Source organism: Carlito syrichta, unplaced genomic scaffold (assembly GCF_000164805.1).
Source record: "Carlito syrichta isolate Samal-C Ts95f unplaced genomic scaffold, Tarsius_syrichta-2.0.1 Scaffold309451, whole genome shotgun sequence".
NCBI lineage: Eukaryota > Metazoa > Chordata > Mammalia > Primates > Tarsiidae > Carlito > Carlito syrichta.
Window position 1 is genome coordinate 178790 of NW_007253547.1, and position 24647 is coordinate 203436.

General features: G+C 37.6%; 2 protein-coding genes across 3 annotated transcripts in view; both read right to left on the minus strand.

The window, feature by feature from the left end:
- Positions 1-552: 552 nt before the first annotated feature.
- On the minus strand, positions 553-9984 carry CAVIN4 (caveolae associated protein 4). Its single transcript, XM_008067252.2, has 2 exons — positions 9151-9984; positions 553-1438 (listed from the first exon to the last, which is right to left on the minus strand). Exons 1-2 carry the CDS (start codon positions 9556-9558, stop codon positions 752-754), a joined length of 1095 nt encoding a protein of 364 aa, XP_008065443.1. The 5' UTR covers positions 9559-9984; the 3' UTR covers positions 553-751.
- A 69-nt stretch (positions 9985-10053) lies between these two features.
- Positions 10054-24647, minus strand: part of LOC103269691 (myb/SANT-like DNA-binding domain-containing protein 3) — a 145327-nt gene continuing 130733 nt past the window's right edge. For both annotated transcript variants that reach the window (XM_021717176.1, XM_008067254.2), the window contains 3 exons: positions 23470-23593; positions 14958-15116; positions 10054-11171 (listed from right to left, as the gene is read on the minus strand). In XM_021717176.1, the coding sequence (XP_021572851.1) occupies positions 11087-11171; positions 14958-15116; positions 23470-23593 (368 nt within the window). In that variant the 3' untranslated portion in view covers positions 10054-11086. The remainder of the gene's footprint in view (positions 11172-14957; positions 15117-23469; positions 23594-24647) is intronic.

Sequence of the window (24647 nt, forward strand, 5' to 3'; positions counted from 1 at the left end):
TTTAGTTTCTGTCAAACCTAGAACCTCAATGATTTGTGCTCAGGGTTCTTTCAGAAGGTGTAATTATTTCTATTCTGTTTTTGAGGAACTAGTCAGGCTTATTTTCTCCAGATGTGCTTCTTGTTCCCCCAGAATGTATAATGTTTCCTTTGATCTTCACAACAGTCCTCTGAGATAAGCAAGATGGACTAATTCTCTCTGTTTTTATCGATGAGAATAAGCAGACGATTTGCCAGGTGTTTCGCTGTTAAGTACAGCTATGACGCTAAAGCCAAACACTCAAGTCTAGAACTTCAACGTTTTTATGCAGCAGCATCAAAAAAGAGGTATGATTGCTAATTAACTAACAAAAATGTTAATCTGATCAGATCTGTTGATCTGATGTGGATGATATAATCCACACAGTTATTTCTCTTTGAGGTTGGCTGCAATATTAATCCAGACCAGTATCTAGAGTCCACTTGCAAATGAAAAAAAAAAAAAGGTGCTCTTCATTTGTTTCAGATGACCAGACTCCTAATTGGCCTGACTTAGGAAACTATTTTTCTTATGGGCAAGAGAAGGAACTGAAAGATCCACAGCTGTCATGAGAGTGACGTAAGAGAAAAAGCTGCTGGAAAGGTAGGGAGAATTCCAAAGGGAGTTACAAAGAAATGTAATTAATATTCACGTGATCTTCAAGATTTTAACTATAAGAAATGAAACAGCAATACCATTTGTGTTTTCCTATATGGCACAAATACATTAATGACTATGATGACTGCTTTAAATCTAACAAAAGAGATTCGTCATCCTCTACTTTCACCTGAGGTTTAAAAGTGACTTTTAAAGGCTCAGGGGTGGGGAGTTCCCCTCCCTCGTGGGGAGAATATGGCCCCCTGGCTGCTTCATGTTCTGTTTCACTGAGCTCATCAGAGTAGAGCTCACTGATGGGGCCCAGGGACTTGCTGGTGGCAATGATGTCCACACCCATCTCCCTGCCACCTTCCTGACCTTCAGCAACAGTTCGGTCCTTAGCTTTCCTGAGGTTACGCATCTTAAAAGCTTCCTTTGAGGGAGCTGCATTAGAAATAGATTTCTTAAATCTTTCCCCTGACTGTTTCAGCCTCTCTCCTGACTGCCTCAGCCTCTCTCCTGACTGCCTTAACCTCTCTCTCCTCTCCGGGGTCACTATTCTAGTTCTAATTCTGTTCACTTTCTTGTCAAAATTCTGCCGTGTCTTCTGCATGTTTTCTTTAGAAAATGCCTTTTTGATATTATCAATGCGTTCCTTGCCTGACTTTCTAAGCCTGTCAGATCTGCTTTCTTCAACATAATATTCTTCATCCGAAGAGAGATCTATTGGGGGATCAAAGACATCCTCGTCATCCTCCTCCTGATTTTCAGTTAGGTTTCTGTCTTTAACAACAGACAGGCTTGTGGGACACCGGATCTTCTCCTGAAGGAAGGAAAAACAAAGCATGTTAGTGCTTCCTTCGCATTGGAGATCAGCTCTCTTACCTTCTGGCCGTGGCTGCCCACTCCTTAAACGTTGACAATTCTCAGGGTTTCTCTCTCCTTGACTCTTTACTCTTCTTCATGTCCCGAGCTCACCCTAAGCAAACTTAGTCACTCCTACACCTTTAGATCTACTTGTAAACAAACTCACAAATATTTTATCTTCACCCCGCTCCTTCTGAACTAATACACATGTCTAAATGATGGACAGACTTCTTCACTTAGTGTAACACAGGCACCTCAAACTCAGCAGGTTCAAAACTCAAGGCCCATCCGCCATCCCTATTTACTTCTGCTTTTTTTAACTGTACCTCTCAGCATTGACACCTATCCAGGTACCACATAAGAGACACCCCAGAACCATCATCTCAAATATTTCCTCTCCCTCTCATCCCATACCTAACTGCTCACCAAGCCCCATTGATAATACTGTCTAACAACTCACCTGTCTTTTCCTTCCTCCTTTCTTATTTTCTCTGCCAATGTCTTAACCCTGGCCCTTGTCATCTGGGGCCTAAACTTGTGCAATACCGCCTCACTGATCCTTCTACCTCCAGAACATCACATAAGTATCTCCTCAGAAATATTTCTAAAGCATAGCTCTAATCACATTTCTTCTCTGCTTTATACATTGGAGAACTCATCAATAGCTCAAAGGATGGAGTTCAAATTCTTCAATATTACGAGAAGGCTCTTCAGGTATAGCTAAACCCTCTCACCCATCTTCTAGCCCAGCAACAACCACTCTCATTTTCTCAAGCATGAAATGCTTTCATCCCTCTATGCCTTTGGATACATGGTTTCTGATATCTTTTTAAAATTTTTAAGACAGGGTCTTACTATGTTGCTCAAGATGAACTCAAACTACTGGGTTCAAGGAATCCTCCCACCTCAGCCTCCCAAGTAGCCAGAACTAAAAGTGCACACTACATGCCCAGAGGTTTCTGATATCTTAAATGCTCCTTCATCTCTTTTTGGCTTTGTGAATGAAATCTTCAAGAATCGATTCAGCCAGGCTCGGTGGCTCAGCCTGTAATCCCGCGCTCTGGGAGGCTGAGGTGAGTGGATTGCCTGAGCCCGCGGGTTCGAGACCCGCCTAGGCAACTTGGCAAGACCTCATCTCTACAATAAATCAAAAAATTAGCCGGGCGTGGTAGCACGTGCCTGTAGTTCCAGCTACTTGGAAGGCTGAGGCGGCAGGATCACCGGAGCCCAGCAGGTCGAGGCTGCAGTGGCCGGGACCAGCCACTGCACTCCAGTCTGGGTGACAGAGTGAGACAAAAAAAAAGAATCGATTCAAATGTCCCCAGCCTCCCCAAGTGGCTAATTCTATCTCAAATGTACACCAAAAGAACAGGTACATACCTCTATTTAGAACACTATCACAGTTTGAATTGAATTGCAACTCTACTCTTTTCTGTATTTCTCCCTGGGGCCTTCACTAGGTAACAGATTCCTTGAAAGTACAGATACTGTGTCTCACTTATGTTTTATGCCCAGCATCTATCAGAGTACCTTGTACACAGTAGGTATACTCAATAAATGACTGTTGGGTCAAATACGAGGTTTAGGTCTTTCTTCAACAAGTATTTACTAAGCACTACCAAGAACCGGTCAATGTTCTAGACACTGAGAAACTTTGGTGAAGACAAAAGAGTAAAAAAGCTTATATTCTTGGAGAGAGACAAATAAACAATATACAGCATGTTAAATGGTGATAAGTGCTAAGCTGAGAAGAGGCAGGGAAGGGGGATATGCAGTGACAGGGGTTAGAGCTGATTGGACTATAGTGGTCGGAAAGTCCTCACTAAAAAGGTGACACCTAAGCCTAGACCTGAAGGCTGTGTGTATATCTGGTAATAACAGAAACAGCAAGGAGGGCATGTGGCTGGAGCAGAGTGATCAAGGAGCAAGAGGAGGAGAAGAGTGGGTGAGGGAGGTATCAGGAGAGCCAGATCATGAAACGGTCTGCATCCAAAGGTAAGGACAATGGCTCGTATTCTGAGTATGACAGAAAACCTTCTACAAAATTTTGAGGAGAGTAGTGCCATGATTTGACCCACATTGTAAAAGGATCACTTTGTTGAAAATAGGCTGTGGGGTGAGCCAGGAGGCAGGGATAACAGATAGACAACATGAGACAAGGCAGAGGAGAGCTGGGTAAGGGTGTTGGCAGGGTAGGGGTAAAAAGTGGTCTGATTCTCAGATCTGCTTGGAAGGTAAGAGCCAACAGGATTTGCTGCTAGTTTTGAATATAGAGTGTTAGAGTGTGTCAAGGATGAGCCTCAAGTACATGGCCTGAGCAACTGAAGGATACATTTGCCATTAACTGAGATGAGGAAGACAGCAGGAGGAAGAAACTGGAAGGGAAGGGTGGCATCTGACCGCTCTGTCTTTGAGATGCCCACTGGACATGCAAGCAGAGGCAATGAGTAAGGCAGCTGAGTAGACGAGTCTGGAATTCAGAAGAGAAGGCAAAGCTAGACATACAAATTGAGAAGACATCAATGTAAAAATGGAATTAAAAGTCATGAGGCCAGGGTGAATGCAGTTAAAAGAGTGGTACATGTCTGTAATTCCATCACTTTGGGAGTCCAGGGCAAGAGAATTGATTGAGCCCAGGAGTTCAAGACCAGCCTAAGCAACATAGTGAGACCTCTTCTCTAAGAAAAAAATGAAAAAAATTAGCTGGTTGTGGTGGCATGTGACTGTAGTCCTAGTTACTTGGGAGGCTGAGGTAGAGGGACAGCCCAGGAGACCTAGGTGGCAGTGAATCATGATTATGCCACTGCACTCCAGCCTGAGCAACAGAATGAGAACTTAACTCCAAAAAAAAAGTCATGAGACCCAATGAAAGAGATTTGCTAAGAGATTGAATGAATGGGTCTACACTTTGTTTTATTCAAAACTCCTTGGGGTCAAGGAGTCTTTCAGAATTCACAGTATTTCGGATTTTGGAAAACTAATATGACATATATTATGTGACATTCCCAGTGAGATCTTGGGAAGAAACATTTCTGTGGCAAAATCTATGAATACTCATACTAAATTTGGGATAAAGACTATAAATAGCCTCATGCTATTTCAGGTCAAGTTTTCTCACTGACTGTGATCAGATCAAGCTAGATCTTGCTGTCCAATACGTTATGAAAAAATTATTTTTAGAAATTATTGGACTTTAGTGTTATAGATCATGGATTTTGGATCTATAACTAAGAAGGAAGTGATGAGAAAGAAAAAAAAAAGGTGAAATATCAGCCAGTGAGGCAGGAGGAAATCCAAAAGAAAGCAGCACCCTCAGAAGCCAAGGGGAAATAAGTTTCAAGAAGAGAGAGGGGGACCAATTATGTCAAATGAGTTAAAAGAGTTAGGATAAGAATTGGATTTGGAAGCATGACACACACTGAAGACCTTGAGAACCAGCCTAGATCACAGCAGCTGAAGGAACCCAATTGACTATTTAGGAAGTATTTCTAAAACTAAACAGGCAAAACTTGAGAGAGAGAGAGAGAGAGAGGTTTTTTAAATACAAAAAGTTTCAGATTTTAGTTTTAAAAAAATCTCTCAAGACTCTATTACATGCTATTGAAAAGAAACCCACTTTAAATATAAGGACATGGCTAGGTTCAATTTAAAAGTGCAAAAAACATCAATGCAATGCAAAAGAAAGTATAAATACCAACAAAAAAGACTGAAGTGGCTATATTAATATCAGATAAAGTAGGCTTCAGAATGTTAATAAGGAGGGACATTGCAGTGATAAACATGCTAATCCACCAAGAAAGCCTATCAATCCTAAATACTATCTGTGTGTGTTTTTAAGAGATAGGGTCTCACTCTGTTGCCCAGGCTAGAATGCAGTGGCACAATCATAGCTCACTACAGTCTTGAATTCCTGGGCTTAAGAGATTCTTCCATCCAGCCTCTTGAATAGCTAAGACTACAGGTGAGCACCACCATGCCCAGCTAATTTTATTGTTGTTGAGATAGAGTTTCACTATGTTGCCCAGGTTGGTCTCAAACTCCTGGCCTCAAGCGATCTTCCTGTATTGGTCTCCCAAAATGTTGGGATTACAGGTGTCAGTCACTGCATCCAGTCAATCATGAAATTTTTAACTGAAACTTGAGTTAAAATTTCTAAAAGAAACTGCTTTCACATGAGATCCAAATTGTCTATTCAGTCAAAAAACAATAAATATGTAAGAAAACATTTGTGCATATTCCAAAACCTATCAGGCTGATAGTCAAGAAGGTATCCCTGGAAACTTAGTTCTTTGGATACTTTTTGAAAAATAAATTTCTTTGGCTACAGGATTAGAAAGTCTGGGAGCTAAAAAAAAAAAGGCAGGGGTGGGCGTCCCATATCTCTCTGATGAATCAGTTAGAAGCAGCAAAATTATTCCTCGCCTTTCCTGACACCTGCTGCAGGGAGTAGCTTCAGCAACACAGTGTGGGTTGGCATGGCCCAAGAAGGTATAATTAGAAAAGGAAAGAGCCAAAGAGCAATTACTGCTTGGTAGGGGAAAAACACACAATCTTGCTGTGAAGAAGTCAGACACAGTTTATCCCAGGAATCACATACCCTTCTTCAAGTACACAAAAAATAATACAAAATCAGGCTTTAAAACAAAACAAAGCAGAGGTAGAGTGAAAAAAGTACTTGTTATGTGGATCAATTTGTTGCAACTCTGATGAGTCAGAGATATCATGAGTTAATGATGAATGGACTGTAATAATAACTGAAGATTATAAGGTTAAGTTACAGATGCTTTCCAAATATAATCATACTTTTTAATGTAAAAGTCCAGGTAAAAAGACCACTTTTGTAACAGAATAAATACTGGGGGTCAGAGTAATGTGCACTTGAACACATATAGCTGGGGAATATTGAATATATAAAAGTCTGAGACATATTAGAGAATGGCCAAATATCTTACTGGGTAATCACAAGCATGTAGCTAGTAACCAAAATTAGCAGAAGATATGGCAAGACTCCTGGCTTGCATGATGAAAAGGGTCATCAAGGTGAAAGGATGTACAAAGAGAAATGACAGTTGTATAAGAAACAGATAATTTTTACTGTGGCTGAATTGCTCAGTTTCAAGTTAATTTTAGTAGAAGGGGCAATCTCAATATAACTTTATACATATTAACTATGAGAAGTATAATTAATTTTAACTGCTAAGTGAATACCGTGAACAGGAGTCTACTATCTAATGAATCTCTGAATCAGAGTTCTATGTCCATGTATCTTTTCTCTATAAGTTCTTCCATTATAAATGACAGCCATTGCTTTTTGACAAACCACTGCCTACTCTGAACATCTTAATTTCACAGAATTTTCATAGCAATTTCTTACAGTAAAAGAGATCTGACCTAAAATAGCACTCCTAAGTTACTTTAAATAATACCAGTGGCTCCAAGAAAAAAAAATTAACAGTAAGATATAGAGACTAAACAGGTGAATATAGAAACATCTTAATTTTTTAAAAAAGAATTCTGTCAATGGACAGAGTCAAGAGAACTTTTCAGAAACTTCTTTGCTGTACTCTTTGTAAATCTTGATTGTCACTCAGTCCACTGCTTTGAACAAGGGTTTTCAGACATGCAGGATGCCAAGTATGTTTCCTGAGCACGCCCCATGCAAGTGGAGGATGAGATATATCCACTACTGTGAATGCCCTCCGAAGGTGAATCAAAATAAGGCTACTACATTCCCTGATACCAAATCTAGATCCCCACTACATACACTAAACTGGACTGGCCACTCTCTGAAAGTAAGGTGACTGATTTTCTTCAAATGTGAAAGCCTAGACAAGGTTTTCGAGGGATCTGAAGGGAAAGGAAAATGACAAAGGACTTCAAATGACATAGTTCACCCTATCTACCTTTGAAATAAGCAATTCTTCTCTTTCCTCCCTATTGTTTTTCCTAAATAACCTACAGGCTCTTAAAAACTGATTCAAAATACCACTCACTCTACCATCACTGTGTAACCTTATCAGTCAACAGAAGGCTATGGAGAACTGCCTAATATGTTAAGAATGATGAGGGGAGTTATGGGTCACATCTCTGTTATTTTACAATATTGCCCACATAATCCAACTGTGTCCCTATCCCATTTAGTTTTTATTCTAGATTTTTTCCTATGCATATAAGCATCCATTTTAAAAATACAGTTGTGATAATACTTCAAGCCGGGCTCGGTGGCTCAGCCTGTAATCCCGCACCTTTGGGAGGCTGAGGTGAGTGGATTGCCTGAGCCCGCGGGTTCGAGACCCGCCTGGACAGCGAGACCTCATCTCTACAATAAATCAGAAAAATCAGCCAGGTGTGGTAGCACATGCCTGTAATTCCGGCTACTGGGAAGGCTGAGGCGGAAGGATCGCTGGAGCCCAGCAGGTCGAGGCTGCGGTGGCCGGGAGTGGCCACTGCACTCCAGTCTGGGCAACAGAGTGAGACTCCAACTCAAATAAATAAATAAATAGATAGATAGATAGATAATACTTCATCCATATCCATCAATAAACATTCCTACACACATTTTTGACTGTTAGCCTGGAACAAATTCTTTCACATGAAATTTGGGAGCCAAAATGTTTGTGAATTTTTAAAGTTCTTAATACACACTATCAAAACTGCCTTCCAGAAATGTTGTACCAATTAATATTTCTATTAGCAGAATATAACAGTGTTTGTTCTTTTCCAATCCTTAACCTCTAGGCATATGTTGCAGAAACTGCCAATATTTAAATAAGTTTAAAAGTAGAATTCTATTCTTATTTATTTTGTTTTTGTAAACTGTTTTACAATGACACTTTCCCATTTTTCTATTGTGAGAGGAATGTCCAACTGTTTACTTTTACTTTGTAAGAGTTTAAAAAACATATTATACATTTGCCATGGATATGTTCCTATTTCCAAAAATATGAGTGTCAAGAGGGAATAATATAGGAACTTAGCTCAATACACAATGCCACACAAAAATTATTATATTAAGTCAGTTAAGTTAAAAAAAAAACTTTGTAATCAAATGTAAGGAATTATTTATGTGACTCCTATATTTATATTAATAGCAATATAAAAATAAGAACAATTGCCTGGTTATTCATTAAGAAATGGACAGCTTTTCTTATCATTGTGACTTATATGTAAAAATTCTAATACATAATTCATATCTGAAAAGTTTATAATTTACTATTAAGGCTTTCTGGGCTCTCCATGATAAGGGAAAAAACATATTGTGGTCCTCCGTTTCTTCTTTTATATAACAAAGAGGTGGTTTTAAACTAGAGGCTTCTTAGTTCTCTTCTAGTTCTAACATTTTCAAAGTTTATGAGAGGGCACTAATTAGGTTAATATGCTGAAAGAGCTTTGCCAATATTAAGTTTCAAAGGCAAGAAATAGCCTAAGCTATGAACCACAGTTCATATTACATGAAATGGTTGAGAAGCTCAAAATACTGATACGACAGATAGTGTATTAGTTAACATAGAAATGATTTTCTCCTGAAATCTCTGCTGATACAGAGTTCCACTGTATTAACGTATACAATAGTTAAGATATGACATTGGAAATCTCTGATAAGACTTGTGGGCAATTAAAAGATTTAAGGGATTATAATTATCACACTGCAAACAAGTACAAGCTTACCTGGAATATAACCACGCGGAATTTGTTTTTCTTCATTATTTCCTCTTGCTTGACTTCAACTTTTTTAACATGAATTTGTTGCTTTTCCACCCGGGCCTTCACATCTTTAATGTGAGCACTGACTTTCCGGGTTTTCTCAAATAACTTGTTAATGATATGGCCTGTATTATTATGTGACTGTGAAAGCTTCAACACGTCAATCTGGACAGATTTTATGGCATTTTCCATTTCCCTATGTCTCTCCTCTATTCTCTTCTGGCTTGCCTGCACACTGTCCACGATGGAGGCTACTTTGTCCAGCACAGTCACAATGGTAAGAGCAGCATCTTGGTCTTCATCTTCTGTCACACTTGACAGGCGATTCTGGTGAATTTTATCAGCATTTGAAGCAGACCCATTATGTTCCATTTTATTTGTTTCTCGGCAAAAGATGTCCTAACCACAAGCAATTCTGGCACTTAAAGCAAAAAGGAGGCTTGATAACAGGCAACGGGGTTGTTTAAAGGGTTGGAAACCCCACCCCTGGAGAATGGTCAAGTATTTATAACTACAAATACCCATACGTGACTGTTCTGCAATATGAACCCTTGCAAAGCACCGGGGACCGTTCCAAACATGCTTGCTGACTGACTAAGGGACTCAAATAAAACTCTGTGGGTAGAAGAGGAAAGCTTTTTTAAAAGTTCACTAAAGCCACCATGTTATTAATATTAAGTCTAGAAGCCAAATGAACAAAAAGGCAAACTCCAAATGTTGGGTGAAGCTTTTTGCCTTTAGATAATTTCAAGCAGTAAAAGGAAATTTTGCACTGATAACTGCTTTTTCCATTAATTTCGCATATTAAATATATTGATACATCAATATCAAGGAAGGTAGTAAATAAACACACCAAAACAATGGCCATATAGAGAAAACATTATATTATAACATGCTTTTCCAAACAAAATATTAAAATTAATAATTTTTAACAGTCTTTAAATTCTACATGCATACTTTTGAATACCTAAACTACATGTTAAACAGCTGAATACTTTCTACTCACACTTCAGATCTTTAAACACCAACAATCTATTAATATAACTATTACTACAGGACAAATTTAGATAGAGGTCTCAAATAATTTTTAAGCTCACTTTAAGAGCACCAATCATTAACAATTATTTTTGCATTTTATTCACAAACACTAATACCATTTGTTTATTTATGTTAAAACAAATATTTTCTTTAAAAATGAATGTGTATTAAAGTAGTTTAACTCATAGAGTAGGCTTTATTTTGATGTGTTTGTCAAACAGCCTATTTTCACAATATCTAAATCTACTTTTCGGTGATCTGTTTCATCAGTACTATCAGATACTTTTTCAAATTATTAGCATTATTTTTTCAAAGAGAGGAATAATTAAATTCCAACCCATACATCATATAAATACTTTATATCTAACACACACAGCTTTACAGTTCATGCAATAGGCAGTGTCTAAAAAACCAGTTACTAAATCTCAAAAACATTTAAATATCTATTTAAACACAGTGTCTTCTAGATTTTTTTTTGTAAGAAAAGTAATCTGTAAACATTTTTACCTTTAGTTCATGCTTGGTCATTTGCTATGGTCATTGTGGAAGAAGTGGGTATGACTTTATAACCATTTGTAAAGTGGTCCATCTTTGCAAAAATATTACATTCCATGGGTAAAGAACAAGTCTTAGAATTACCATGTGGTACAAATTTGTGAAATCAATTTCTGTATTTAAAAACATAAAAGAAAGACTACTAAACAGTCCAAAACTGTTGTAGCTGAATATTCTAAATACGAGCCAACAGTACTACACTAAAAATGTCCAAAAATAAGGCCTCTGAAATAAATATTTCCATTCTTTAAAAAAAGACATAATAAATGTATATCACATGGTCAGTGTACATATAAAAGTCATCAGTTTAAACCATCCTGGATGACGTATCTGAAGTAAAATGACCTAGGTTTTGCTTCTGTCGACGTCCTCTATTGTTTTTGGGGCATTTTCTGTTGCATTAAAAAGAAAGAAAAATATCATTTTGTTTAGGATATTTCAAATGTTTCCCGAGTAATACACAATTCATATATAAAGCTACATTGCATGCAATCACATAAAGGGAAAACAAGGTGGTATTTGGTACAAGACAAGGCACAGATAAACATAATGTCAGACCTTTCCTACAAAGCTGGGAGTTGGGAGGATTTGATATATGATAGAGGTACTGACACAGCAAAGCTCATTCCCATTGTCTATGCCACTATATAAGCAGCCCTGACAGGAATCCTACCCTTCCTCTGACCTGGCAACTCCCTAGCCAGTGACTGATAACATAAGAAACCCGTGACAGCAGAAAGGACCTTGGCCTATGTACTTTCCCTGAGCATTATGACACCTCCAAAAGGACAAGAACAGTTTAGACAAAGGGGGAAATCAGGAAAACGTATGCTTATTAACCTCAAATATAAATAAATAGAAATATCTACTGATTGTAGACAATGGCACAAAAGAACTTGTACGCGTTCCGCTAGGGCAAACCATGGAAACCCATAAAGAACAGCCATGCTGGGGATAAGGGGCATTTCTTGATTCTGCTCTCATTTTATCATGTTCTTTCATAGTTCTCCAAATCTCACTGTGTCGTAACTGCTGTATCTACTCATTAGACTACAAACACAGCTTGCACTACTATGTACTACTATGCCCAAGGGGCTGTGCTATGCAACGCTGGGATGCATTCTGGTAATTTTGAGTTTGGGCTCTACTAATAGCCAACTACGCAACCTCAAGTTTTCTGAATGTAAAATATTAAATTAGGAGTTGGGCTAACTTCTAAAATCCCTGCCAGAAAGAAATATACAATCTAATGTAAAGAAAGTCTTGTACCCTACCCTAACATTCCATGTTTTACTCAAAGAGTATAGCTTTGCCTTGACGTAAAAGCCTTGATGATAATACTTCCATTTTGAATATGGTTTTCACAGATTTTATCTCACTAATCCTCATAAAAACACTTTGAGATAGAGTTGGAATTATCTCCATTTCATACATGAGAAAACTGGTTGAGTGGTGAAGCAACCCTCTTTTACCAACACTAACTCACCATGACCTTGGAAAAGTTCTAACTTCCTAGGGCCATGATTTTTAATCTATAAAATAAGGAGGTTTGGTTAAGATGATGTTTGAAGTCTCTGCCAATCTGTCATTCTATGAGTCTAAAAATATGAAACGAGATTCCAAAAATAGGAAAAGAAAATTTGACTCATGAAGACTTGGTAAGTAGGTCAGTGGGAACATCCTTTTAAAGGAAGATTCCTCCCATGTATCAGCCACCATGGTATACGTGAACAGCTGTCTCATAACAGACTGTGTGGGAGAGACACTCCTTAAAAATTCAATGGAGATAAATCCAAGTATGTAATTATAATATTCCAAATCTAAGATAGCAAAACATTCTAGGGCAGGAAATACCACAAAAAAAAGATAGGCTTCAAGGAGAAATCTGTGATAAATTCAATGAGATGACCCTTCAGTCATAGAGAGAGTGGACAGTGAAGACACTGTGTCACAGAAGTACACTGTGATATCTAAGTGGCCATGAGGGTAACAAGGGTATTCAGCGTAGAAACTAGAGGGTACCTTCAATACTGCCTGCCAGGTAATTTTTATTTAGTAGTTGAGGATTATAGCACACTGAGAACAGAAGCACAGAGTTGGGTAAAAGGCTGAATTAGGAGTTGTAAGAGGGCTCACCTAGCTCTGTGACCCTGGGCAAAGTACTTCTATCTCAGAGCTTCCATTTCCCTACTTCTCTAAATGAAGGGGTTAAACTCAAATGCTGCTTCCTAGTGACTCTAACATCTTTTGATCCTCTTTAAAATGGCACTATCATCAACCCTCAAAAATCTTCTCTTACTTTACCTTTTTTTTATTTTTGCCTTCTGAATAATTTATTATCCCACTCCTGCTATACTCTAATAATGTCCTAAATGGTCTTCCCTCCACCTCATATTCTCACTACTTCAGTGAATTTTTCTTCTATTTTTTTGAGTCGAAGTCTCACTCTGTCGCCCAGGCTGGAGAGTAGTGGCACACTCACGGTCACCCCAGCGTCCATCTGTTGGGCTCTAGTGAACCTTCCACCTCAGCCTTCCTAGCCAGAACTACAGGCGCGTGCTACCATGCCTGGTTAATTTTTTTTTTTTTTTTTTGTAATTGTGAGATGAAGTCTCGCCAAGTTGTCGGGGCTGGTCTCAAACCCGCAGGCTCAGGCAATCCACTCATCTAGGTCTCAAAGTGCTGGGATTATAGGCTAAGCCACCAAGCCTGGCCTCCAGTGAATTTTTCAGATGACTCAAATTAATACTCTGAAAAATGATTTGTACCAAAACTCCCCAGCTCAAAAACCCTATTAAACTGCTACAAACTCAAGTTTGAACCCTGCTCCCATGCAATCATCCTACTTGGCAAACATATTTCCTAAGATGATTCAACATGGACCCTCTTTCCTCTTGATGGGTTGGTGGAAAGAGGAATGATTTGGAAATCAGACAGTATTGAATTCAAATTCAAGCACTTCCACTTACTAGTTGGATGACCACAGGCAAATTACTTACCCTCTCAGTCTATACTAAATGGCCACAGTCAGTTCTGCTATTTTTTTCCCCTACCTTCTCTTTCTGTATCATTATGTGTTATATTATTTTGTCCCTAATTTGATCTGCAGCCCAATTTTATACTCAGTAGTCTTGCCTAAGGGCAGATCATCTGGTCTGTGAAATAAAGCATACTGACTACAGTGCCTGGGTTTTATGAAAAATATATGTTACTCAGAATATTTTTTTATCATTTCTAGATTGATCATTCCAGCTCCAGATGGTTGAGACTACTGAAGGTCTGGCTTCTATCCAGACCTTGGATAGAAGGGCCATAAATCCATTATGGTCTGAAAATATCTGTATTTGGTATGATCCAACCCTCTGCCCAGAATAATACAGGAAAATAGAGAGATGATATTTATGAGATTTTTGAACAAAACCCTTAAAGGAAGTAGGAAAAGATAAGCAGGAATAAAAGACATTCAATTGAGAAGCAAAAAGACAATTTTATTAACTTGATATGCTCTGACTTTCACAGGCCCAGTTCAGTCTGACCTTATATATTTCTACTCAGTTTGGAAAAGACCCATTTTATGCCAATTGTACTCCAAATAAGTCCTTTAATTTAGATGAATAGTTTTATTTATGGTATAGAATTTTAAAGCATATTACTTATTTCTGTACTCCAGAAAATGAAGTAATGTTAATACAATAATATAACAAGAAAAGTAGTTACCTTTTGCTTCTGATTTATTCCTTTCTTACTATATTTACTATGGGGAAAATCTATACTTAGGGCATAAAACAGTTCTGTAGGGATTAAAAAATTTCTGCATGGCTTTCTGTGCATGTGCAGATCATTCTAGAAATTCTGCTATTACCATTATTATTCCTAAATGCAGTACTCCAAGACGGTACATGGTTTTAAGATTCCTAAATTCCTTTATTTCATTAACTGTTCTCATGCTCCCTCCACCTACAGCCCAGATATAACTGAGAATGAGTTCTTGATGATATTCTAAGTAAGAAAGATGGAGAGAGGCCAAAGCCACTGGAAACCTCAGGGATTGTAGAATTTTTCCCAACAGATTGGTGGACTCAAAGCATCTATCATTTTTCTTGTGCTTCAAGATTTTCTTCTAATTTAACAGCCACCTGCTCTAATTTAAAGTTGATATTTCTTACATCATTACTTACCTTGTTATGCACATGACAATTGCTACTATAATGGCAATCTGTACAGCTCCAATAATTGCTGCAATAAGAACATGGGTGAGCTTTTGCCTACTTGGCACTACATAGAGAATACTAAAGTCTGTCTTTTCACAGTGCTGGCCAGTGTAACCAGATTCACATCTGAAAGGGAAAAAAAGATTCCTATGAAAATTACAAATTTTGATATTTTCAGGTTTTTAAATTTAAAGATTCAAAAGAATGATAAGATTTAAACAGGAATAGAAAATCAAGCACTTTCCCACCATCTGGGGGAAAAAAATGCCATTTGTGTATCTCCCTACAGGCTTTTTGATATGCCTATTTTATATAGTGCTTCTTTCACCTACATCAATTTTAAAGTTGCTAAATACTCTTTATCACCATCATTTTCAAATCAATATACAATATTCCATGCAGTGACTATTATATAGCTAACTTATCTGCTTCCCATTCTAAAACATATCATTTATTTTCAATTTTTCACAATTATAAATTAGGTATGGTAAACATCTTAGTGAACATGCTTTTTTATATTTAGCGTTTTACCTTAGGCTAGATAACTGAAAATTAGATTATCGAATAAATAGGTATAAACATTTACAGTTCTCAGAGCATAGTGCCAAATTATATGTAAGACACTTTTCAGTGTGCAAAATATAAACATGTAAGATGCAAGGGAAAGATGAAAATAAGTTATTAATGACAGAAATGAAGTCAAGCAGTCAAGTAGGTGCTAATCATAGAAATTATCTGAATTCTAATTAAAAGTAAATAAGAAGTCAACAACATTAGCTGATGATAATTTGACAGGGAGAAACACTTAAGTTATTTAACAGAAAATTCATATTTTTAAGCTGACAGAAGTGAAATGTATAAATTAGCCAGCCTCCAGTTAGAACGAATTAATAAAGCAGCTGAAATGTAAAAATTGTGTGTGTATTTATTAATGTACCACAACTCATTACAAAAAGAATTTGAGGCAGCTTATCATAAAGGATAAATGACAACAACAAAAGAGACTTGGGCAAAGGGAAATAGAGAAATCCAGGGATGATATGAGTCATCCATTCCAGTCCCTGAGGTTCCTAACACCTGCCAGGAGGTTTCACATTGGGCTCTAAGTTTCCCAGCAAACAAACAAATAGTGAGGCAGATATACAGATTATGGAATAGAATTGAGAGCCAAGAAATAAATCCATAAACCCTTTCAACAAGGGTGCTAAGACAATTCAAAAGAGAAAGAAAAGTTTCTTCAACAAATGGTGTTGAGATAATGGACAATCACAAGCAAAAGAATTAAGCTAGGCCTCTTCCTTGCATCATATACAAAAATTAACTCAAAGTGGATCATAGTTCTAAATGTAAGAGTTAAAACTATATCCTAGGCCTGGCGCAGTGGCTCATGCCTATAATCTCAGCACTTTGGGAGGCCGAGGTGAGAGGACCGTCTGTACCCACGGGTTCAAGACAAGCTAGGTAACTTGGCGAGAACTCATCTCCACAATAAAAATAAAAATAAGTTAGCCAGGTGTGATGGTGTGTGCCTGTAATTCCAGCTACTTGGAAGGCTGAGGCAGAAGGATCACCTGAGCCCAGCAGGTTGAGGCTGCAGTGGCAGTGAGCATGCCACTGCACTCCAGCCTGGGGTACAGAGTAAGACTACAACTCAAAAACAAACAAACAAAAAAAAACTATATCCTAGGGAGAAAAAAAAGGATATACTCATTACAGAAAACAGTATGAAGTTTTCTCAAAAAAATAGAATTACCATATGATCCAGCAATCCCAATCCCTTAGGTATACACCCCAAAGGGAATAAAATCAGTATGTTGAAAAAATATCTGCACTCCTATGTTTATTGCAGCATTATTCACAATAGCCAAGATATGGATTCAACCTAAGTGTCCGTCAATGGACAAATGGAGAAAATAATGAGTATATAACACAATGGAATATTATTCAGTCATAAAAAGGAAATTATGTCATTTGCAACAACATGAATGCACCTGGAAGACAGTATGTTAAGTGAAATAAGCCAGGCACAGAAAAAAAAAATACTGGGTTGGATTCAGTGTCTCAGCCTGTAATCCCAGCACTTTGAGAGGCCGAGGCAAGTGGATTGCCTGAGCCCGCAAGTTCGTGACCAACATAGGCAACTTGGCAAGACCTCGACTCTACGATAAATAAATAAAAAATCAGTCAGGCATGGTAGCACGCGCCTGTAGTTCCAGCTACTTGGAAGGCTGAGGTGGAAGGATTGCCAGAGCCCAGCAGGTCGACACTGGGGTGGCCATGAGTTTACCACTGTGCTCCAACCTGGGCGACAGAGTGAGACTCCAACTCAAAAAAAACCAAAAAGAAATACTGCATGATTTCACTAATGTGGAATCCAAAAAAGTTGATCTCATAGAAGTAGAGAATAGACTGGTGGTAACCAGGATTGGGGTGGTAGTGAAGAGCTGGGAAGATGTTGGTCAGGACATAACAAAATTTCAGTTATATAGGAGAAATAAGTTCAAGAGATCTACTGTAAAGCATGGTGACTACAGTTGATAATATATTCTTGAAAAATGCTAGGAGAGTCAATTTTTAAGTGTTCTCACCAGAAAAATGGTAACTATGTGAGATAATACATATGTTAATTTGCTTGATTTAGCCATTTACCATATGTATACCTTTCCAAACATTATGTTGTACACAACAGATATGTATAATACCACTTGTCAATTTTTAAATTCATTTAATTTTTTAAAAAGAAAAAAATCTTTGTGACCTTAGATCAGACAAATAATTTCTTAGATATGACACCAAAAGTAAAAATAGCAATAGCAGTTTAAAAAAAAAAGGTAAATAGATCTAAATCAAAATTAAAATCTTTTGTACTTACAGATACCATCAATAAAGTGAAATATAACCCACAAAATGGAAACAAATTTTACAAGTTATATATCTATCTGATAAGGGATTTCTATCTAGAATATAATAAAGAACTAATATAACTGGATAACAAAAAGACCAAAAACAAAAAACTGAAAAATGGGCAAAGGATTTATACAGACATTTCTCCAGAGAAGATATACAAATGGCCAATATGCACACAAAAAGATGTTCAACATCATTAGTCATCATGGAAATGCAAATAAAAACCACAACAGATACCACTAGAATGGCGTGAACCAAAAAGTCAGATAATTACAAGTTTTGGCAAGGGTACTACAGGTAATGAAAATGGTACAGCCACTTCAGAAAACAGTTTGGCAGTTCCTCAAAAAGTTAAACACAGAGTTGCCAGTTAGCCCAGCAATTCCACTCCTACACATATTTACCCAAGTGAAATGAAAACATGTGTTCACACAAAAATTTGCAAACAACCATTCATAGCAGCATTTCTGATAATAGTAAAAAAGTGAAAACCAAATGTTTATCTGCTGATGAGGAGAATAAAAATGTGGTATTATCCATACAGTGAAATATTATTTGGCCATAAAAAGGAATTAAACACTGACACATGCTACGATATAGATGAATCTTGAAAATATTATGCCAAGTGAAAGAAACCAGACAACATACTACATGGTTCAATTTATATTAAATGTCCAGAATAGGTTAAGTCTATAGAGACAGAAAATAGATTCAAGGTTGTCTAAGGCAGGGAAGGATAGGGAGATTTGGGAGTAACAGTAATAGGTATGAGGTGTCTGCTTGGGGTGACAAAAATGTTCTAAAATTGATTGTGGTGATGGTTGCATAACTCTGAATACACTAAAAGCTACTCAATTGTCCGAAGGAGAGAGGGAGGGAGGGAGCAGGGAGGAGAGAGTAAGATCACTGGCACAAAATACAATCTCCATAAAATAAAATAATACAAGTTGTTCAAAGAAGCACAGTTACTACTGTTATTAAACTCAAGGGAACTTTATCTCATCGGTCCTCATTTAAAGAGGGCACCTTCTGATAAGAGATCATCCTCAACAACACAGCTGCAATAAATTCAATAATATAAGGAAGTCTCATAGGATCTTTAAAATAATGTCTTTCATGGTGGGCTAATGGCCAAAAGTCAAAGCTCAGTAAAATCAAGACAGTTCTACAGGGAGCTATAAAAACATCCTAGATATACAGTTCTCTGACAGCTTGGCTTACTCCAAAGATTAAAATCAGAATATCAAAAAGAATCTATAGGCCACATATTGTTCCAGCAGTTCTCCCTGGATATTATTTTCTGCAAGTGACTTTCCATTACACTCTCCAAATATCTAGAGTATTAAATTCTAGATTATTATTTCTTCTTTACTGATTAAAGGCAGATTTAGGGACTCAGTCCTCCACCCTCCATTTCATTCATCCCATACACCTTCCCATAAGGCAAGCCCATTCTCTCCCACAGCCTTGTGTGTGAATTCATTCACACATCCATTTAGTACGTTTGTTGAGAACCTGCTATGGCCAGCTACTATGATGAATATTTGGTATATATCAGTGAACAAAACAGATAAAGATCCCTGACCTGCTTACCATCTGCCAGGAGGGGGGGAATCAATAAACTACATGGTACATAAATTACATGGTTGTTAGAAAGTGGTATGTACTAGAGACAGAGAAAGAGAGAGGTGTAAAGGGAAATTGTGAGTGCCAGGCGTGGGCCAGGAAAACTGCAGAAAGGAAAGACTGCAACTTTAAATAAGGCAGTCAGGGTAGGTTTCATTAATAAAGTGACATATCAGTAACGAGATGAGGGAGTCTGCCATGCAGGCAACTTGGAGGAGAGCATACCAGGCAAAGGAAGAGCCAGTGGAAATCCTCTAATGTGGGAGAATCCACACATGCATGGCATGCCCAAGAACAGCAAGTGTCACTGAAGTAGAGGAGATGGAAGGGAGGGAAGCAAGAAAAAGAGGTGAAGGGGCTCAACTGTGTAGGGCCTTCTGCACTTAGTGAGATGGAAGGGTTTTCTCAGAGTAATGACATAAACTGGCTTTTATTTCAAAAGGCTCACTCTGGCTACTGTGTTTAATCTGCACTATATGGCACAGACAGAGGCTGCTGCAATAATCCCAGAGAAAAAAAATGTTGGCCTAGACTAGGAATAGCATTGACAGTGGTGAGAAGTAATCATACTCTGGATATATTATGAAACAGAAGAGCTAACAGGATTTCCCAACTGACTGGGCAGGAGAGAAAGAGACATCAAAGATATAAGAGGTGTTTTTTCTGAGTGACTGACAAGATGGAGAGTTGTTCTCAACAGAGATGGAGAAGGCTGCAAGGAGCAGGTTTAGGGGAGGGAAACAGATCAGGGATCAGCTTTAGTCCTCTTGAGATTGAGGTGTCAGACATCCATGGAGAAATGTAAAGAAAGCATATGCATCTTTGAGTTTCAAATTCAGGAGAGAGGTCTGGGATTTATGTAAATCAGGAGTTACCAGCATATGTCACGTAAAGCCTTGAGACTGGATGGAACCACTAAGGAAAAGGACTAGGATGGAGCCCTGGTGCACTACGGCACTGAGAGGTAGAGGAACAAAGGAGGAAGTAACCAAGATGACCAAAATGACCAGAAGGCAGGAAATAAAAAAACAAGAGAGAGTATAATCCTTGACACATAAAGGAAGGATGCATATTATACAGGAGCGAGTGAACAACTGTGATCATTCAAAAGGATGAAGGATTCAAATACAAGGGATAACTACAATGACTGACCATGGAATTTAAGCTGAGTAAGGAGGGGATGAGGATATCTAAGGAGTGAAGGACACTAAAAAGCTGATATGATCAATAAATCAGAGGCCTGGTGGGAAAGGAGGATTGGTAGGTAGAAACTAGAGGGGAAATGCTAGTGATGGAATGAGTCACAAATTTACGTCTTCAACCCACACCTCTCTTTTGTGAGTTCCAAAACCAAAATATATCCAGCAGCCTACTAGACATTCATTAGTGGATATCCAACAGGTACCTTAAACCAAGCACGTTAAAGTTGAATACATCATTTTCCGTCCAAACCTTTTCCCTCTTCCCAATGTATTTCCCACTCAATCTTGCCTTAGCCTGAAACCCAGGAGACTCTTGTTACTCTTCATCCCACTAACCTCCACCGACATTCTCATACTCAGACCCAAATGGTCACCAACACCTGTGAATTCAAACTTATTATCTCTCTCCGATCTATTTACTTACCTCAGTCCCACAACAACTCCTTTACTTAATTCAGGCTCTCACCTCTTACTAAGTCTTCTTCCTAAATTTCAGTCTTATGATACATTTTCCACAATGTCTCCAGAGTGGCTTTCAAATATGATCAATCACTGTCACTGAAAATCCTGTAATGGCTTCTCACTGCCTTGAAAATAAAGGCCAAGCTCCTGGCATGACATAAATGTTCCTGTAAGACTTGACCCTTTCTCCAATGTCCCCTACCCATCTTCAGGTTTAAGAGCCTTTTCTGAAGTTCCAAATCATCTCATGCTTACCAGTGTATGGTAGTATTTTTCATACTATATTTAAATGAGTTTTCAGTCTCTCCCAACAGATTGCATGCTTTTTGAAAGTAAGATCTCTGAATCCCTGTCATATTCAAATTTGACACCCCAATGCCAGTAATATTTGTTGCAAACCAATCTGTCAATCACTCAAGCAATAAAAATGTGGTGTCATTATGCTAGAAAACTGTATCCTAATAATAGGACTATGGCTAAGGGTTGTTCATCTCTTCCTGTTTACTGCTACCAAAACACACCTACCTATTTGTGGAAGTGTGAGTGATGTAAGACATTGTAAATACTAAGAAAAAAGAAAAAGATCAACTTCTTTTAAGGAATTTGAAGTATGCAGAAAAGAGATTCTTTAGAATTTAAGAAACTCCTCTGGTCTGAAGAAAAGTTGATAATCATCATGTCATTCAAAAAAATATTTACTGGGTATCTACTGGCTAGGTCCTACAACAGGCACTGGGAAAATAGTGGTTAACAAAACAAACAGACCCTGACATAGGCTTACAGCCTAATAATATCATCTGCTATTTACTAAGTACATACTACATACCAGGAATTATGTAAGCACTTTATATATATTATCTCATATGATTTTAGTAACACTACGAAATAGCTACTATTATACTTTTAGAAATGATAAAAATGAGGTTTGGAAATTTTAAGTAACTTTCAAAAGACATAAGTCAATAAATGGCCAAGTCAGTGTATCTGGTCCCAAAGCCTTTAACCAGTATACTATTCAATCCTTTTACCATCAATTAGTAAAATACTACAAAATGGTATCACATCATTATCAGAACATCATCTTCTCTCATCTCTCACTGAACAATGCACATCCTAAGAGGACAACAGGATCCAAACTTCCATCAAGATATGAATGCCACTGTCAGGCAAATATGAGGAACCCACTGTATGATTTGTTTTTAAAACTGACTTGTTCTCTTTTGTACAGCTGGATTTTTTTTTTTTTTAAATGTTTAGGGGCAAAAAGGAGGGGTAGGCTGGTTCCTTCAGAGACAAGGAGAAAATTCAATCAAGAAAAAGCAAAAGGCTTAACAAAGAACTATTTCAATCACTGACGGTTCATAGTGTTTTGTTTTTTGTTTTTTATGCAGGAGGAGAGGGTAGTCAGAAGCAGGGAGCTAAAGAAGTAGAGGGACCCAGGGGACCTGATTTCTAATAGTTTCCTTTTACTTTTTGGAAAGAGTCACAGGCTTTTAGGTTTACAGAACAAAAGAAAAGTGTAATATTCACCATGTTTTGATGATTTGACTAAGAAAGGAAAAAAATGATTCTAATCAAACTTCAGGAGGCGAGAGTGAGCAGGTAATGTCTATAGAAACTTTACCTACCTAACTAGACCAACCCAAGGTAGAGAATGAGTTCCTAGTTGTAGCAGCAAGAAGTGCTACCAGTAGACAAAGAGCAGCAAAAAAACACTTAGATCACTGAGTATCAGGAAATCTGAGACCTAGTTTTTTCCCAGGTCTATTTCTAACTTGCCATTGATCTTGAGCAAGTTACACAATCTCTCTGGAATCAGGGAGATGAGGATTTACGCTTTTTCCATTTCTGTCTCTCAATTCACACCTGATTCTTCGTCCTCATCCCCTTATTTTTAGAAATCTATTTTAGCACACATTTTATTTGAGTTATATGTTCCCTTAATACATTTTTTAGTCCCTCAACCACCTTGTGACAGATTGACTAAAAACCAAAATAGTGTTGCAATATGGCACATTTATTTTTTATATTAAAAATATATAACATTATACTTTACATGTTAAGCCCATAATCTCAAAACCCTAATAAAATACCTCTGTTTGTTTTTTTGCATATTACTTGCCCTTTTTGTTCCAAACGATGCTGCTGACTTATTTCTTACTTCTCTACTGCAAATAAACTCTACTTTTTGGTAATACTTAGTCCACTTTTCAATGCCTTCTATACAGCAGTGACCACTGATGGAAAAAAAATTCTCACCACTGATCTGCAGGCAGACTTACCTACAAGAAGCCTTCTGAGTAGAATAGATGAATTCACATTTTCCATGGATGCAGTAACCATTGAGGTTTTCAGGGCAAGGCATGTGGTTTCCAATATAAACATCTTCTCTTTGATCACTAGCATCTGAAAAAAACATAAACCAGGTCACACTAAATAGTGAAAAGCAAGCTGAAAAATGTATACTTTTTAAAGGTTCTAAAACAGCAAATAACTGCACCCCTTGTCAACCACCTGCTGGGCAATTTGAAAAGAAAATTTACCAGATAGGGAATTGGATAAGATCCCAGATCACTTCCAATTCCTTCCAATTCCCATTATACCACAAACACAGCAGGTAGACAGTTTAGAGTCAAAGTATTTCAAAGTATTTGCAGGATATGACCACTACAAGTTACTGTGGTTTAAAAACAATCTGACAAAGAAAATCAAACATCTTTATTAAAGAAATAAATGCTAGTTCTAGAAAAAAGTTTACCTCTGTGACAGAGAGATGGCGTATACAACATTGGCCTTGGGGAATAAACTTAATCATTCATTAGGGAACTATAAAATTGAAGTCAAAGAACACATCATTCATTAGGGAACTATAAAATTGAAGTCAAAGAACACTAGAATGGTAGAGAGCAAGTTATGAGATTCTGAAATTTTAGGGTATAAGGTTCATTGATTTTTTTCTAAGTAAAGATAGTTTTTCTATTCATTTTTTTTTCTTTTCTTTTGAAAGCAAGATTTATTGAGAGGACAGAAAAAATTCTGTAGTGAGAGGGGACCCGAGGCAGCTGCCCTGCTATTCTTTTCATAGTTTTTCTTAGTATATATTCACTGTAAAAAGAAAATCAAATAATATAGAGAATTAAAAAGAAATTTAAAATAACCTGAGATCCCTCTATCCAAAGAGAACCACTGTAAACATGTTAATGAGCATCTGCTCAGACTTAAGTATAACGATTTGAAGTGAAATGAAATGAAGTGAAGAAAATGGAAGCATGGTGAAAAATACCACTGTCAGAAATGGGAGAGTCAGGAAGGAGAAATGGAACGAGGTAGGAAAGACAAAAACGTGAAAACCTAGGCATCAAAATCAAACATATTCACTCACTTATTCATTAATTCTCTCTCTCTCTCCCTCTCTCTGTCTCTGTCTCTCTCTCTCTCTCCCCCCCCTCTCTCCCCCCCC

Excerpts from the sequence above, each read along its gene's own strand:
- CAVIN4 (XM_008067252.2), bottom strand. The coding sequence starts at position 9,558 with ATGGAACATAATGGGTCTGCTTCAAATGCTGATAAAATTCACCAGAAT. Across the intron at positions 1,439-9,150 it reads TCCGCGTGGTTATATTCCAG|GAGAAGATCCGGTGTCCCAC; the intron begins GTAAGCTTGTAC and ends TCCTTCCTTCAG.